The 18,264-nt window shown below is 44.9% G+C and overlaps 1 protein-coding gene across 1 annotated transcript; it reads left to right on the top strand.

The window, feature by feature from the left end:
• The first annotated feature begins 557 nt into the window (after window positions 1-557).
• Window positions 558-9,632, top strand: LOC118653547. The gene is given in 3 exon segments (XM_036304202.1): window positions 558-620; window positions 4,511-8,830; window positions 9,627-9,632. Coding segments are annotated over 3 exon segments (4,389 nt in total).
• The last annotated feature ends 8,632 nt before the right edge of the window (window positions 9,633-18,264 follow it).

An 18,264-nucleotide genomic window follows, 5' to 3' on the forward strand; every position in this document is an offset into this window, starting at 1 on the left:
AAATAAAATGGAAGCATGCAATATGTCAAAAAAGAATTCAGGGTAATGGTCATACTGCTGTGACCTGCACAGTGGGTTCAGGAGGACTTGTAGGAGGACTGATGCACAATGAAGACACTACACAAGAAATAAGATTTAAGCATGGGGGCCAGGTGGAACCTCTTTTGTGGAGAAGAGGAACCATGAGTCCTAGTCTTGCCTGTTTTTATTCAACTTAGTTACACACTTTGTCCTTAGCAAAGCATGTAGGCAGAGCACATAGTAAGCAGATAGTATCAAAAGTCAGTGAAGCTCAGTAAACATTTACTCAAAGATTATCAGGTCAGGAAATCACTTTGAGACCCTGCAATCTCAGCAAGAGCACTCTGTTCTGACGTCAGCCCTGCTGACACCCAAGTTCCATGGCCTTCTAAGTTCCTTGTTGCACTTTCATGCCAATGCTGCTATGCGGTGGTCTAAGCATCACACAATTTATAAACTGGATGGATGAGAAAATCCACAACCTATGCAAGAACCAGGAGGAAATCAAAAGTGATATAGCTACAATCAAAAACACGATGGAAGGTTTCAATAGTAGACGAGAGGAAGAGCAGGACCGAATTAGTGAGTTAGAAGATAAGGTAGAGAAAAAAGGCCAGTGTGAACAGCAATTAGAGAAAAAAATTAAAAAGCAGGAGGAGAGCCTAATGGAGCTTTGGGATAACATGAAACGTAGTTACATATGTACACTAGGGGTGCCAGAGGGACAAGAAGAGCGGCAACAATTAGAGAAACTATGTGAAGAAATAATAACAGAAAACTTCCCTGATGTGTGGAATAAAAGTCACACAAGCACAGAGAGTCCCAAACGAGATGAACACAAAAAGACCCACACAAGATACATCATAATTACAATGGCAAATATTAATGAAAGAGAGACTCTTAAAGGCTGCAAGACAGAAGCAGAGAGTTACCTACAAAGGATCCCCATCAGATTATCAAATGACTTCTCAACAGAAAGACATTAGGCCAGAAGGAAATGGATGAAGTCTACAAAGTGATGCAAATTAAGGTACTGAATCCAAGAATACTCGAGGTTATCAATCAAAATTGAAGGGGAAATCGGGAGCTTCACAGACCAAAAAAAAAAAAAGGCTAAGGAAGTTTATCACTACCAAGCCAGCAATGCTAGAAATGCTATAGGGACTGGTGTAAAAAGATGAAATAGAAAGGGAAGAAGAAACACAGGTCTTATATAATAAAGAGGTAATATGAAAATTAACCCTCACACCCTCACAAGATGACTGCCTATGACCATGCTGGCAGGGGGGTTAGTGAGGGACAAGCAAACGACTGAACAGCAGGCTGTGTGGGGCGACCAGGCTGGCAGAGGGGGGCAGTTAGGGGTGATCAGGCCAGCACACAGAAGCAGTGAGGGGTTATCAGGTCAGGGGGTGGCAGTTAGGGGCAACCAGGCAGGCAGGCAGGTGAGCAATTAGGAGCCAGTGGTCCAGGATTGTGAGAGGTATGTCCGACTGCCAGTTTAAGCCTGATCCCTGGGATTGGGCCTAAACTGGAAGTCAGACATCCCCCAAGGGGTCCCAGATTGGAGAGCATGCAGGCTGGACTGAGGGGACCCCCGCCCTCCCACCCCCCTGTGCACGAATTTTGTGCATCGGGTCTCTAGTAAAGTATATAAATGGCTACAAACAAGTACCTATCAATAATAACATTAAATGTAAATGGACTAAATACTCCAATCAAAAGACATCAAGTGACTGAACGGATAAGAAAACATGACCCATATATATGCTGTCTACAAAATATTCACCTCAGAACAAGGGACTAACACAGACTGAAAGTGAAGGGATGGAAAAACATCTTTCAGGCAAATGGAAATGAAAGAAAAGCAGGGTAGCAATACCTATATCTGACAAAATAGTCCTCAAAGTGAAGTAGATAACAAGAGACAAGGAAAGCCACTTCATAATTCTAAAGGGGTTGATACAATAAGAGGATATAACTCTGGTAAACATATGTGCACCCAATACAGGAGCACCCAAATACATTAAAAAATCTTCTGGGGATCCAAGATGGTAGCAGGCAGGACAGTAGTGAGAGTCAGAGTGTGAATGGGTGAGAAAGCAAAAGGGGAGTGTGTGGAAATGTGAGGCGCATGTGTATGTGTGAGCGAAGGACAGTTATATTCCACAAGACTGTTGGGGACTGGCGGACCAGGCTTTCCTAGCTGGGCAATCTCTATTACCACTGAAATCTTTCCCAGGGTGGCTGGCTCTGCTGCAGGCACCATGCCATCTGGAAGGGGAGAGCTGTTGTGACTGGGAGTCCACCCTTACCTCCACCTGGGGAGACCTTGGACACCACCCAGGACCCTACAGCCACACACTCCAGGGACCAGCTGCCATGGCTGCGAACCCAGAAACACCTAGACTCCAGCCTACCTGGCCACAGGCTCCTAAGAAGCTTGTCCAGAGGCAGACAAAATCATGGCCGAATAGGCAGACAGCTCTGGCGCCTTCTCACAGAGCAGATAGAGGAAACACTTTAATCGAATAACATCCACCCGGAATTGGTGAATTAAACACAGCTGGAGAGACAATCTGTGGACAGAAAGGTCAAAGGTAGACAGGAAACCAGTGGGGTTGGGGATCTGGGCTGGAGGGAGAAATGCACACAGCCTGCACTGCACTGAACCAACATTTCATCCCTTGGGGACTGTTATGCCCAGATTTCAAGATCCCCAAAAAACCACGGCAGGGAGCCAGTTCGATGCAAAAGCAGAGGGTCTCTTATACAAGCTCGCTTGTTCCCCCCCTTGCCTCCATTACTGGGTGCAAGAGAGAGCCCCAAATCCCAAGAGAACAAAGAATTTATAGGGCTTGGGGTCGGGGGCAGGGTGCAGCTAGGGTCTGGTTACACAAAGACAGGGGGGTGGCCAGCATACTTTTGGCCTTGGGCTAGTTTCCCCCGCTTTCCCAATGGCTGAGATAAGGGCAGGCTGAGTAACTGATACACCCTGCGGCTTTTTCTTGGAAGAGGGGTTAAGGACACAGCCATCAGTCCTGCTCTGTCCTTTCAGGGACAAGTGTAGAGCTAGGCCAGCCGTGGGCAAACTACGGCCCGCGGGCCGGATCCAGCCCGTTTGAAATGAATAAAACTAAAAAAAAAAGACCGTACCCTTTTATGTAATGAGGTTTACTTTGAATTTATATTAGTTCACACAAACACTCCATCCATGCTTTTGTTCCGGCCCTCCGGTCCAGTTTAAGTGAAAGGGCGAGGGCTACGCCCTCCATCTTACCCTGGATCCTCCATGTTGGGGCAGAGGCCATGTGCTCAGAAAAGTGCCTTCTTCCCGAGCCCAGGCCCCTGCTGGCCACGCCCAGGATTTCTTTGAACTAACCAATGACAAGCAAGGGATGTGCGCGCCATAGAGATGACCACATCCTGTGTAACAAGACCCGACTTGCGCCTGGCCAATCGGCAGGGCCACAGCCAGCTCCCCTCCCCTCACTATGAAAGCCCGGATTTTCACATGGGACTCACTCGGTTTCTGGTCGCTGCGTCGACTGGAGGTCCGGGTGGGGTTAGCTAACTCAATAAAGGACCTTCTGCTTTTGCATCGGACTGACTCCCTGGCATGGTTTCTTGGGGATCTTGAATTCTGGGCATAACATTTTGGGGGCTCGCCGGGATCCCCAACACCATTGAGGGGACTCCCAGTCCGGAGGGCCTGACTGACCGCGGTAGGTCTTGTTTTGTTTGTGTCGCGTGTTTTGTTTGTATCTATCCGGTGTGAGCTCACTTCTGAAATCTGTAAATGCCTGTAAATGCCTGTAATAATGATCTGAGTGGATGCACGGGATCAATAGGCGGGAGGAGCCGGGGGACTTCCCGATCCTCCATCTGAAGGGGTATAGCTTTGCTTCCTCGGAGTCGGAAGGTCTGTAGGAAACCCCTTAATCTGAGACAGGCAGGAGGAGAGTCGGGGGGCTCCCCGATCCTCCATCTGAAGAGGGGAAAATTTGCTTCCGCGGAGTCGGAAGGTCTGTAGGAAACCCCTTAATCTGAGACAGTCGGGTCACTCCCGCTGGTTGGCACACAGCCGTCGTTTTCAGTTTTTGCTTCCATGGAGTTGGAAGCTTGTTTTGGTTTCGCTTCCATGGAGTTGGAATACTATATTTTCGGGCCCCTTAGTTGTCTGTGGTTGTGTTTTTTCGGTTTTATTTTGTGGATTTACTGGATGGACGTTATGGGACAGGCTCAAACTACTCCTTTAAGCATTATGGTCGATCATTTTAAAGAGGTAAAGGGAAGGGCCAGCAACCTCAGTGCGGAGGTCCAGAAGGACCGGTGGCGGACTTTTTGTTCTAGGGAGTGGCCAACTTTTAATGTTGGGTGGCCGCCGGAGGGGACTTTCGATCTCCCCACCATTCGCCGGGTTAGGGACGTCGTCTCCCAGCCCAAAGAGGGACATCCTGGTCAACTCTCTTACATTGTTACTTGGCAGGACCTCGTGGAAAATCCACCACCTTGGCCTAGGCCCTTCCTACCTCCACACCCTCCGGAGCCAGAACCCATTCTTGCCTTACAGGAAGCGGAGAAGAAGAAGGAGAAGAAAGCCACCCTGCTGTCAGCTCCAGCTCCCCCCTACCCGGTTTTGCAGAAGGGAACTGGAGAAGAGTTAATTTTTCCTCCCCCGTATCATTTCCACAGGATGCCGGAGAGATTCGATCCTACCCCGTCACGGGAAGCTGACGCAGTTCCGGGAATGGCTGGGGGCGGTGTTCCGGGAATGGCCGCGGTTCCGCTTCCCGTAGGAGGCCCACCTCTCACCCGGCAAAGAGCTCAGCGGGAGCTGTCTGTCGCAGCACCCGACTCCACTATCAAGACCCTGCCCTTACGAGCCGCCGGACCTCCAGATGCGGATGGCAACCAGCCCCATGTTTATTGGCCTTTCGCAACTAGCGACCTCTATAACTGGAAGGCACAGAACCCTAAGTTCTCCGAAAAACCGGGGAGACTTATTGACTTGCTAGATTCTGTTCTTTTCACCCATCAGCCCACATGGGATGACTGTCAGCAGCTTTTACAGGTTCTGTTCACGACGGAAGAGAGAGAAAGGATCCTCAGTGAGGCCCGAAAGATGGTTCCCGGTGTAGACGGAAATCCAACCACAAACCAGGCCCAGATAGATGTCTCTTTTCCCTTAACTAGGCCTGAATGGGATTTCAACACGGCAGAAGGTAAGGAGAGGCTCTTGGTCTACCATCAGACTCTAATGGGAGGTCTCCGCAGGGCTGCTAGAAAGCCCACCAATTTGACCAAGGTAGGGAACGTACAGCAGGAAAGAGATGAGTCTCCAGCTGCCTTTCTAGAACGGATCATGGAGGCATATCGCACCTATACCCCCATGGATCCAGAAGCCCCTGAGAATAAGGCAGCTGTAATCATGAGTTTTATAAACCAGTCAGCCATGGACATTAGAAAGAAACTACAGAGAATAGATAGATTAGGAGAAAAGAGTTTACAGGATTTACTGGTAGTAGCAGAGAAGGTGTTCAATAACCGAGAGCCCCCTGAGGAGAGGCAAGCCCGCGTCATGGTGGCTGCCAGTGACAAGCAGACTCGAAACCTGGCCAAGATTCTGCTAGCCACCACCATGGAGTCCCCTGGGGAGCGGACCCGCCACCTCCGCCAGCTCGCTGATGGCCAAGAAAGAGGTAAGAGAACTGCCCGGGACGGGAAAAGGAAGCTGCAACAGAACCAGTGTGCTTACTGCAAAGAGATAGGGCACTGGGTCCGAGAATGCCCAAAGAAGGCCGGTAAAAAGGGGAACAAGACAGACCGGGTGGAGGTCTTGGAGCTGGAAGGACTGAGTGATTAGGGAAGTCGGGGTTCGGATCCCCTCCCCGAGCCCAGGGTAACTCTTAAAGTGGAGGGGACACCTGTTGACTTCCTTGTCGACACTGGAGCACAACATTCGGTTCTCCGCACACCTCAGGGGAAGCTAGCCAGCAAAAAGTCCTGGGTGCAAGGGGCAACTGGCATGAGCCAGTATTCATGGACTACCCGAAGAACAGTAGATCTAGGAATGGGCCGGGTATCCCATTCCTTCATGGTAATACCAGAATGCCCCTACCCCCTATTAGGACGAGACTTGCTAACCAAGATTGGGGCCCAAATAACCTTCAGACAAGGGGGGCCTCAGGTCACCGATGGCGAAGGCCACCCCATCCAGGTTCTGACTCTGAGACTGGAGGATGAATATCGCCTCCACCAGGGGGCGCCCCCAGTAGAGAACAATATGGACAGGTGGCTGCAAGAATTCCCCACAGCCTGGGCAGAGACGGGGGGAGTGGGGCTGGCCGCCCACAGGGCCCCAACGCTGGTAGAACTAAAACCAGGAGAAGGCCCGATGAGAGTCAAACAGTACCCTATGTCCCAGGAGGCTCAGAAGGGAATCCAGCCTCACATCCGGAGACTGCGAAGCCTAGGGGTACTGGTTCCATGCCAATCTGCCTGGAACACCCCCCTCCTGCCAGTCAGAAAGCCCCATACGAATGACTATCGGCCAGTTCAGGACCTCCGGGAAGTAAATAAAAGAGTCCTGGATATACACCCAACCGTTCCTAACCCATACACTCTCCTAAGCTCTCTGGCACCCTCTAGAATCTGGTATACTGTATTAGACTTGAAGGATGCCTTTTTCAGCCTGCCGCTAGCGCCTCAAAGCCAACCCCTGTTTGCCTTCGAATGGCACGACCCTGAGGAAGGTTACAGTGGACAATTAACCTGGACGCGATTGCCCCAAGGATTCAAGAATTCACCCACCATCTTTGACGAGGCGCTGCATGAAGACCTCGGTGAGTACAGGAGGGAACACCCCAATCTCACCCTTCTTCAATACGTAGATGACATCCTGATTGCTGCCGATACAGCCAAAGATTGTGAGCAAGGGACCAAAGATCTGCTGGCCACCTTAGGAACCTTAGGGTACCGGGCCTCGGCGAAGAAGGCTCAGATATGCCAAAAGAGGGTGAGTTACCTGGGATACATACTGGAGGGCGGACAGCAGCGGTTGTCAGATGCTAGAAAAGAGACAGTCTTGAAAATCCCTGCTCCCACCTCCCGGAGGGAGGTGAGGGAATTCCTAGGATCAGCTGGCTATTGCCGCCTCTGGATACCGAGTTTTGCTGAGATCGCCAGGCCCCTATACGAAGCCACCAAGGAGGGGAAGGCCTTTAAATGGACTGAGACAGAAGAAATTGCCTTTAATCAGATAAAGAAAGCTCTTTTGGCTGCTCCAGCCCTGGGCCTACCAGACATTACAAAACCCTTTCGCCTCTTTGTAGACGAGCGCAAAGGAGTAGCAAAAGGAGTTTTAACCCAGGCTTTAGGCCCCTGGAGTCGCCCAGTAGCATATTTGTCTAAAAAGCTGGATCCCGTAGCTGCCGGCTGGCCACCGTGCCTAAGAATCATTGCGGCAACCGCGCTCTTAGTCAAGGATGCTGACAAACTGACCCTGGGACAGGAGATCTGGATCACAACCCCGCATGCCATTGAAGGGGTCCTAAAACAACCTCCCGATAGGTGGATGAGCAATGCTCGCATGACCCACTATCAAAGCTTGCTGCTCAACCCCCCTAGAGTACGGTTCCATCCCAGTGCGGCCCTCAACCCTGCTACCCTGCTACCTGACCCTGACCTAGATGCCCCACTACATGACTGTGCGGGAATCCTGGAGCAGGTACATGGACTTCGGAAGGACTTGACTGATCGGCCCCTCCTGGATGCAGAGGCCACCTGGTTCACGGATGGAAGCAGCTTCGTGCGGAACGGGTGCAGGTATGCGGGTGCAGCGGTGGTCACAGACACGAACACCGTGTGGGCGGAGGCTCTGCCCCCTGGGACATCAGCTCAGAGAGCAGAACTCATTGCACTCACCAAGGCACTGACACTGGGGGCTGGAAAACGGCTTAATGTTTACACAGACAGCCGTTATGCATTTGCTACAGCTCATGTTCACGGGGCAATCTACCAGGAAAGAGGGCTATTGACAGCAGAGGGACGGACAATAAAAAATAAGCAGGAAATTCTCGACCTGCTCGCAGCCTTATGGCTTCCTGCCAAGCTAGCCATAATCCACTGCCAGGGACACCAAAGAGCTGATGACCCGGTAGCGAAAGGCAACCAAAAGGCTGACCAGGCTGCAAAGGCAGTAGCCCTTACCTCGGTCCCTACCATGGCCTTACAACTCCCAGACCCAGGGGACCCAGTCTTACCAGACCAGCCCAAGTACTCCCAGGAAGAGTTGCAACGTATCAGAAAGCTCCCCAGAGCCCAGGAAATAAAGGGATGGTGGCATACACCAGAAGGAGAACTTATACTGCCAGACTGGCTCGGGGACACGATATTAAAACATATGCACCAATCCACTCACCTGGGAACCCGGAAAATGAAGGACTTAATCCAACATGCCAGGATCAAAATTCACCAGCAGAATACCAAGATAGATCAGGTTGTGTCTGCCTGCAAGACCTGCCAACTTACAAATGCAAGGGTCGGATCAAATGAAAGAGGGACCAGGCTCAGAGGCACCAAACCAGGAGCACAATGGGAGGTCGATTTCACTGAAATTAAACCAGGGAAGTATGGTTATAAATATCTTTTAGTGTTCATAGACACCTTCTGTGGATGGGTAGAGGCATACCCAACCAAGCACGAAACAGCTCAGATGGTGGCCAAGAAGCTGCTGGAAGACATCTTACCCAGGTATGGTTTTCCTGCTATGATAGGATCCGACAACGGGCCAGCCTTTATTTCACAGGTAACGCAGGTAGTAACTAGGGCTATTGGGGCAAATTGGAAATTACATTGTGCTTATAGACCCCAGAGTTCAGGTCAGGTAGAGAGAATGAATAGAACTCTAAAAGAGACCCTTACCAAATTAACCATGGAGACTGGCGGGGACTGGGTGGCTCTTCTTCCATATGCCCTTTACAGGGTGAGGAACTCCCCTTACACCCTGGGTTTTACTCCCTATGAGATCATGTTTGGCAGGCCACCCCCTATCATTCCTAACCTTAAAGCTGACTTACTCGCTGAATTTGAAAATCAAGAACTATCTCTTTCCTTAAGAGGGCTCCAAAGGGCGCACGAGGACATCTGGCCGCGCCTCCGTGCCATCTATGAGACCAGCCTAACCCCAACTCCTCATCAACACAGACCAGGAGATTGGGTCTACGTCAGAAGGCATCATCGAGAGACCCTTGAGCCACGTTGGAAGGGTCCCTTCACCGTGGTGCTGACAACCCCCACTGCTCTCAAGGTAGACGGCGTCGCGACCTGGGTTCATCACACTCACGTCCGGTCAGCGGACCCCTCCACGATCCGGAAAGACTTCATCACCAAATGGAGCATCGATCGAGATCCACGCAACCCGCTCAAGCTCAAGCTACGGCGTGCTCGACCTGCGTGATGCTGGTAACATTAAATAGATTTAGATAATGCCTGCGCCTTCATGGACATGGCTCCAAAATGACAAGGACAATTCATAGGATCACATGTCTAGTATCATGTTTTATTGTATTGATATGTTATATTGACCTTTAATTCTCTTGCAGGCTTGAGTGTGTGTTGGCTGTCCTGGAAGGGAACTGTGGGGGGTGACCCCCAAAAGTAAAGGATGCTCATCAGGTTTTGGGTCTCTGTTAAAAGACAGTTGACAGTTGGCAGCCTGTGTACTGCTTGCAGGCCTGAGTCATCATGCCCATGTCAGGGTTAGTAAAGCTGGGAAAGGCCTGTTTAGATAAACGGTCTAGAGCATGATTATACATAGAAAGAAAGTTTAATGCCAATAGTTGCTGTTTTGTTTAAAATCCATGAAAAGAAATTAGCAAGGAAAGTCAGAAAATCTTAGAGTAGATCAATATGGTTTTCTCCTTATGTAATTCCTCCAAAATTTGGCAATGCTCAGGTTTTAATAGCCATGGAGGAATTTTAAGAAGAAAAATCCTATTTCAATAGAAGTTGTTAAAGCTTAAATGGTTTCTTTCCCTTCCACCGGACCATTTGTTAAGTGTATAAAATAGTTCAGTTGATAGTTCTGTGAACTCACTACGGGCCCCTAGCGACAGTGAAATAGAAGTGCAGTCCGGCTCATGATTGAGCCGGAAGTTCCAAGACAAGGGGGGAATGAAAGGGCGAGGGCTACGCCCTCCATCTTACCCTGGATCCTCCATGTTGGGGCAGAGGCCATGTGCTCAGAAAAGTGCCTTCTTCCCGAGCCCAGGCCCCTGCTGGCCACGCCCAGGATTTCTTTGAACTAACCAATGACAAGCAAGGGATGTGCGCGCCATAGAGATGACCACATCCTGTGTAACAAGACCCGACTTGCGCCTGGCCAATCGGCAGGGCCACAGCCAGCTCCCCTCCCCTCACTATGAAAGCCCGGATTTTCACATGGGACTCACTCGGTTTCTGGTCGCTGCGTCGACTGGAGGTCCGGGTCGGGTTAGCTAACTCAATAAAGGACCTTCTGCTTTTGCATCGGACTGACTCCCTGGCATGGTTTCTTGGGGATCTTGAATTCTGGGCATAACATTAAGAACCCATTGTGGCCCTCAAGTCAAAAAGTTTGCCCACCCCTGAGCTAGACTGTGGAAGGGTGTCCACAGGGCTGCTGGCAGTGGGGAATTATAGACCTAAGGCCACAGCCACGAAAGGGTATGACCAGAAAGGAAGCCTGAATTTTTGCACCAGCCACTCAGTGCTGGGGGGAGAAAGTCATGCAGTGGCACGTTGCTCTGTCTTTATAATCTCCTTGCTTTTACTTACTAAACCTAGGATCTTTCAATTACAAACACTCACCGTGGCTGCAATGCAGGGAAAGATGGTTTTTTGGAAGCTGGGGAACAAAATAGGGAGAGGTGATCAGGAAGCGAGCTCTAGAACAGTCCAATCCCTCCAACCTTGAACAGACATTTTTCTCCTGAAGACAAGGACCCTCCTAACAGCACAGCCACACCCAGCCTTGCACTCAGCAGGGAAACAAACCTTTGAAATACCCCCAGGGAGCTTTCAGGAACTGGGTTGAAGGGTTCATTTGGTCCCTGAAACTAATACAGAAACACCGCCACCTAGAGGCCGTGTCAGACATAGACACTTGTGTAAATACAACTGAAAGCAGGCAGACAAAGCAGGCAGAGTGGTTCTGCCTGGCTGACACCAAGGCTGTGGCATCTGACACAGAGGAGCAGTGGATCCCTGGGACCTTCAACATAGTGCTGATTATCTAGCAGGAAGCTGAGACATGGCAGACAGAACAGTGGAGAGGCATCATAAGCGAGCCCCCATGAGACATTATCTACTCAGCTGAAGCTAACAAACGTCACTAATTCACTTTATTTTTTAATCTTTTACTTAAGAAACTAACTTTTTTTCTTTATTTTGTTTTTATTTATTATTATTGTTATTTTTATTTTTGGGTTAGTGTTCTACATTTTATTTTTATTTTATTATCATTACTCTATCTCATTTTTTTCTTTATGCCAACCCTTTCTTCCTCACTTCCCCCTTTTTCATCTTGTTTCTCTTCTCTTGTTCCTGCTTTAGTTTTTCTTTCCTTTCTTTTTACTCCTTGTTAGAAATTGATCTCCTTTATCTGCTTCATTGATGCATTATTATTATAATGGTCTATGTTGGCTTACTCAGATATCTAATTTCCTCTACCCTGCTCCAAGTCCATGCACCCTTCTCTTTTTTCTTTCTTTGCTAGCAATTTTTTCTTGTGGTTGTTGCTAGCTTGTTAGTTTGCTTTTTAATTTTTTTTTTATTTTATGCTTTTGTTTGTCCTCTCCTCACTTGTTCTCTTATTATACTAATAGCTTAATTAGTTTCACTCACCAAACACAGGCCTAAATGCTGCCTATTCTATTTCCCTTTTCCAAAAATAGATGAATATATAGATGCCGGGGTCCTGCCCCAGCAGGTCCAGGGGTTCCCAAAGGTGTAGACGGAGTCGGCGAAGAAGGAAGGACATGGAGACAGTGTTCAGTTGATCAGCAGCCTAGCCAGGATCTCTAGCCAGGATCTCCAGCCAAGTTCTGGTCTGGATCTCCAGCGAAGTTCTGCTGTCTCTAGAGAACGTTCTGTGTAGGTTCTGTGCCTAGGTTCCGTCTCTCCTCCTTCTGTCTTCTTACATCTGTATTTATACCAGTTGATTCCATTCCTATCAATCTCTATTACAAAGGTTAGGGCGTTTCTTATCTTCATTCCAGGGAGTAAAGATTATGTAGCTTAAGCATGATTGTTCGTAGTTAAAGTGATTAATTACCCGCCTGGCACTTAGTTAAGAGGTTTTATTCCCTCCCTAACTTCAGGGGAAAATCCCTACCTGGGGAAACAACCTTTCTCAGAGAGGAGACCTTGGTTAAAACACATAGTGCCAAGAAGGTGAGCAAACATATTAAGAACAGTATGCCATATATGCCGGTCTCTTGAAACAGCAAGGATGGACCGGCTCCCGGCATATAGATATATAGATAGGTAGATTAAAGAAAGGGGAAATTATATATATATATATATATATATATATATATATATATATATATATGAATTTATATATAATTGAATATATATATATATTTAATTACTATTATTTATTATTTATTTTTTTTAAATTGAGTATTTTGTTTTTTACTTTTCTTCTTATATACTCATTCTCTTTCTACCTCCTCAATACTGAATCATGGCCATTCATTCAATTCCTTTACATTCCCTTATGGAAATAAGCTCTGCCTCTTTAGAGTAAGCGCCCCTCCTTTTTTTTCAGGGGGGGTTTGTTGTTTGCATTTTTTGGTTTAGTTGTTGGTTTTTTGGAATTTTCTCCCCGTATACATATACATTTTTTTTCTTTTCTTTCTTTCTTTCTTTCTTTCTTTCTTTCTTTCTTTCTTTCTTTCTTTCTTTCTTCCTTCCTTCCTTCCTCTCTTTCTTTCTTTCTTTTTCTTTTTCTTTCCCTTCTTTCTTCTTTTTCTTTTCTCTTTTGCCTTTTATACTTTTTCAATATCATTTTTGTACTCTTTTCTCTCCTCTAATTCTCTTTTCTCTGGTGGTCACCTTCATTTGGGATTATTAGTGTTGTGAATACCTTTGTGTTTTGTTCACTCTGCGCCGTGTCTTGTTGAGTTGTATTTTGTAACTTTTGGTCAACGTGGTAGAAAGTGAGCCACATAACCAGACACCCTGAGAGGAGTGAAATTGGGGAGACAAAGAAACAGCCCACATACAAAAGAAAAGGAGGAATCACCAGAAAAAATAGGTAAACAAAATGGAGGCAAGCAACTTCTTGGAGAAAGAATTCAGAGCAATGGTCATAAGGATGCTGAAAAGGATAAAAGACAAATTCAACAACATGTGTAAGAATCAAGAGGAAATAAAGAAGAACCAATAAGAAATGTAGAATGACATAACTGCAATAAAGAATACAATAGAATGCATCAAAAGTAGACTAGAAGAAACTGAGGACACATCAGTGAGCTAGAAGACAAGGTAGGAAAAAACACCCAAGTAGAGCAGTGACCGGAAAGAAAACTTAAAAAACAAAAGGAGAGCCTAATGAAGCTTTGGGACAACAACATCTACATAGTGCCAGCAGGAGAAGAAACTGACCAAGGAATAGAAAACCTGTTTGAAGAAATAATGACAGAAAACTTCCCTGATATTGGGAAGAAAAAACTCACACAAGTCCAAGAAGCTCACAGAGTCCCAAACAAGATGAAGCTAAAAAGACTCACATGAAGACACATCATAATAAAATTGACAAACACCAAGGACAAAGTAAGAATCTTAAAGGCTGCCAGAGAGAGACAGAAAGTTACCTATAAGGGATCTCCATTAGACTATCAACTGATTTCTAAATAGAAACACATCAGGCCAGAAGGGAATGGAATGAAATATATAAAGTCATGCAAAGCCAGGGACTGAATCCAAGAATACTCAAACCAGCAATGTTATTATTTAAAATTGAAGGCGTAATAAGGAGATTGACAGAAAAAAAGGGCTAAGGGATTTTATTACCACCAAACCAGCAATTCAAGAAATGCTAAAGGGACTGCTGTAAAAAGAAGAAATAAAAAGGGAAGAAGGAACATAAGCATAAAGAATAAAAATGGTGACAAACAAGTATCTATTCACACTAATAAAAGAGAAAGATGCAAATTGACTGTACCTTCACAATGCCCACCAGCCAGTCAGGGGTGAGTATGCAAATTAACCTCATCGCCTCTGTGATGACTGACAGCAGGGAAGAGGCAGCTCCCAGCATGGCACGGCCTGCTTGCCAATCACTGTGGTGACCCAGGAGCAGGCAAGTGCAGCCCGCAGGCAGATTCCAGCATGGCCTGATTGGCCGTCGCCACAGCGACCAGGAGCAGGCAAGTGTGGCCTACAGGCAGCTCCCAGCATGGCCTGCTTGGCTGTTGCCATGGTGACCCAGGAGCAAAGGATTATGAAAAGTACTATGAACAATTATAACAATAAACTGGACAACCTAGACCAGGGGTCCTCAAACTACGGCCCGCGGGCCACATGCAAATACAAATATTGTATTTGTTCCTGTTTTGGTTTTTTACTTCAAAATAAGATATGTGCAGTGTGCACAGGAATTTGTTCATAGTTTTTTTTTTAAACTATAGTCTGGCCCTCCAACGGTCTGAAGGACAGTGAACTGGAACCCTGTTTAAAAAGTTTGAGGACCCCTGACCTAGACGAAATGGACATATTCTTGGAAAAATACAAGCTTCCAACACTCAATCAGGAAGAATAAAAAAATCTTAACAGACCAACAACTACCAAAGAAATTGAAGCAGTAATCAAAAATCTTCCAGCAAACAAAATCTACCAAACATTCAAAGAACTAAAACCTATCCTCCTCAGACTATTCCAAAAAATTCAAGAGGAAGACACAATTGCAAGTTCATTCTAGAAAGCCACCATTATCATAATTCAAAAACCAGATAAAGACACCAAAAAAAAGAGAACTATAGGCCAACATCCTTGATGAACATAGATGCTAAAATCCTCAACAAAATTCTGTCAAATCAAATCCAGCATTACATTAGAAAGATCATACACCATGAACAAGTGGGATTTATTCCGGGGATGCAAGGATGATATAATATTTGCAAATCAATAAATGTGATACATCACATAAACAAACTGAGAGACAAAAATCACATAATCATATCAATCGATGCAGAAAAAGCATTTGACAAAATCCAACACCCTTTCCTGATAAAAACTCTCAGCAAAGTGGGAATAAAAGGATCATACCTCAACATAATAAAAGCCTTATATGACAAACCTATAGGCAACATCATACTCAAAGGGCAAAAACTAAAACCATTTCCCCTAAGAGCAGAAACAAGACAGGGATGCCCACATTCACCACTCCTGTTCAGCATAGTACTGAAAGTGCTAGCCATAGCAATCAGACAAGAAGAAGAAATAAAAGGCATCCAAATTGAAAAAGGAGTAAAACTGTCATTATTCGCAGATGACATGATGTTGTACATAGAAAACCTCAAGGACTCTATCAAAAAACTACTAGATTTAATAAATGAATCCGGAAATGTAGCAGGATATAAAATTAACATCCAGAAATCTATGGATTTTTTATACACCAACAATGAACTTACTGAAAGAGAAACTCAAAAAACAATCCCATTTACCATTGCACCAAAAAAACTAAGATACCTAGGAATAAACTTAACGAAGGAGGTAAAAGACCTATACTCGGAAAACAACAGGACATTGAAAAAAGAGATAGAGGAAGACATACTAGTAAACAAATGGAAGAACATACCATGTTCATGGATTGGTAGAATCAACATCATTAAAATGTCCATACTACCAAAAGCAATTTATAGATTTAATGCAATCCCCATTAAAATACCAACAGCATATTTCACAGACCTAGAACAAACATTCCAAAAATTCATATGTAATATCCACAGAAATCCTGAGAAAGAAGACCAAAGTTGGGGGGATCACAACACCAGATATCAAGCTATATTATGAAGCCATGGTTCTCAAAACTGCCTGGTACTGGCACAAGCACAGACTTATAGACTAATGGAATAGAACAGAGAACCCAGAAATGGATCCAAGCCAATATGATCAATTAATATTTGACAAAGGAGGCAAGAGCATACAATGGAGTCGAGACAGTCTCTTCAATAAATGGTGCCAGGATATTTGGTCAGATTCATGCAAAAAAGTGAAACTAGATCACCAACTTACACCATAAACAAAAACAAACTCAAAGTGGCTAAAGGAATTAAATGTAAGATGGGAAACCATAAAAATCCTACAAGACTCCATAGGCAGCAAAATAGCAGACATATGTTGTAGCAATATCTATACCGATACAGCTCCTAAGGCAATGGAAACTAAGGAGAAAATAAACCAAATGGGACTACATCAAAATAAAAAGCTTCTGCACAGCAAAAGAAACTATCAAAAATAACAAGAAAGCCCACTGCATGGGAGAACATATTTGCCAATGCTATTTTAGATAAGGGTTTAATCTCCAAAATTTATAAGGGACTCATACAAATTAACCAAAGGAAGATAAACAATCCAATCAAAAAATGGGCAAAGGTCCTACTAGTAAATAGACACTTTTCAAAAAAAGACGTACAGAAGGCCGAAAGACATATGTAACCATGTTCAAAGTCACTAATCATCTGAGAGATTCAAACCAAAACAACAATGATGTACCATCTCACATCTGTCAGAATGGCTATCATCAACAAATCAACAAACAACAAGTGCTGGTGGGGATGCAGAGAAAAAGGAACCCTCATGCACTACTGATGGGAATGCAGACTGGTGCAGCCACTATGAAGAACAGTATGGAGTTTCCTCAAAAAACTAAAAATGGAACTCCCATTTGACCCAGCGATACCACTTCTAGGAATATATCCCAAGAAACTAGAAACACCAATCAGAAAGGATATAAGCACCCATATGTTCATAGTGGCACAATTCACCATAGCTAAGATTTGGAAACAGCCTAAGTGTCCATCAGCAGATGAGTGGATTAAAAAAACTGTGGCACATCTACACAATGGAATACTAAGCTGCAATAAAAAAGAAGCTTTTACTATTTGCAGCAGCATGGATAGAACTTGAGAGCATATGCTAAGCAAAATAAGACAGTCAGAGAAAGATAAATATCACATGATCTCACTCATAAGTGAGATATAATGGTCAACATAAACTGATGAACAAAAATGGATCCAGAGACAAGATAGTCCTAAGAAGACTGTCCAACCTCGGGGAGAAGGCAAGGGAGGGAGGTGGTTAGAGATCAACCAAAGGACTTGTATGCATGCATATTAGCATGACCAATGGACACAGACACTGGAGGGGTGAAGGCATGTGCTGGGGGGTGGGGAAAGCTGAGGGGAAGTCAATGGAGGAAAAAAGAGACGTACTACTATTTGTAATACTATAAACAATAAAAATATTAAAAATAAAATAAAAAGATAAAGATCTATGACCATCTCTATAAACACAGAAAATGTATTTAACAAAAGTCAACATCCTTTCATGATAAAATTCTCAACACAATGGTTATAGAAGAATCATGCTTCAAAATATTGAAGGCTATTTGTGGCAAGCCCACATTTATTATCAAACTCAAAGGTAAATGTTTGAAATATTTTCCTCTAAGATCAGGAAAAACACAAGGATGCCCATTCTCAGCACTCCTATTCAACCTATTACTGGAAGGCCTACCCAGAGAATTAAGGAAGTAAAAAGAAATAAAAACCATCTAAATCATAAAGAAAGTAAAATTATCCTTGTTTCAGATGACATAATCTAATATATTAAAATCCCTAAAGATTCCATATAAAATCTGTTAGAACTAATAAATTCAGTAAAATTGCAAGTTACAAAATCAACAAACAAAAAGTAGTTGCATTTCTCTGCACTAATAATAAAACATATAAAAATTAAATAAAGAAAACTGTACCATTTACAATAGTTTCTAAATAGTAACATATTTAGAAATGCATTTAAGCAAAAAGGTGGGAGAGCTATAAACTGAAAACTATAAGAAATAGATTTTTTAAAAACTGAAGAAGACAAAAAAATGAAAGATACCCATGTCCATTAATATGACATTAATATTGACAATGCTATCCAAAGTTTTCTATAGATTCAATGTAATCACTATCAAACTTACATGGT

The sequence above is a fragment of the Myotis myotis genome, unplaced genomic scaffold, assembly GCF_014108235.1.
Source record: "Myotis myotis isolate mMyoMyo1 unplaced genomic scaffold, mMyoMyo1.p scaffold_m19_p_4, whole genome shotgun sequence".
Lineage (NCBI taxonomy): Eukaryota > Metazoa > Chordata > Mammalia > Chiroptera > Vespertilionidae > Myotis > Myotis myotis.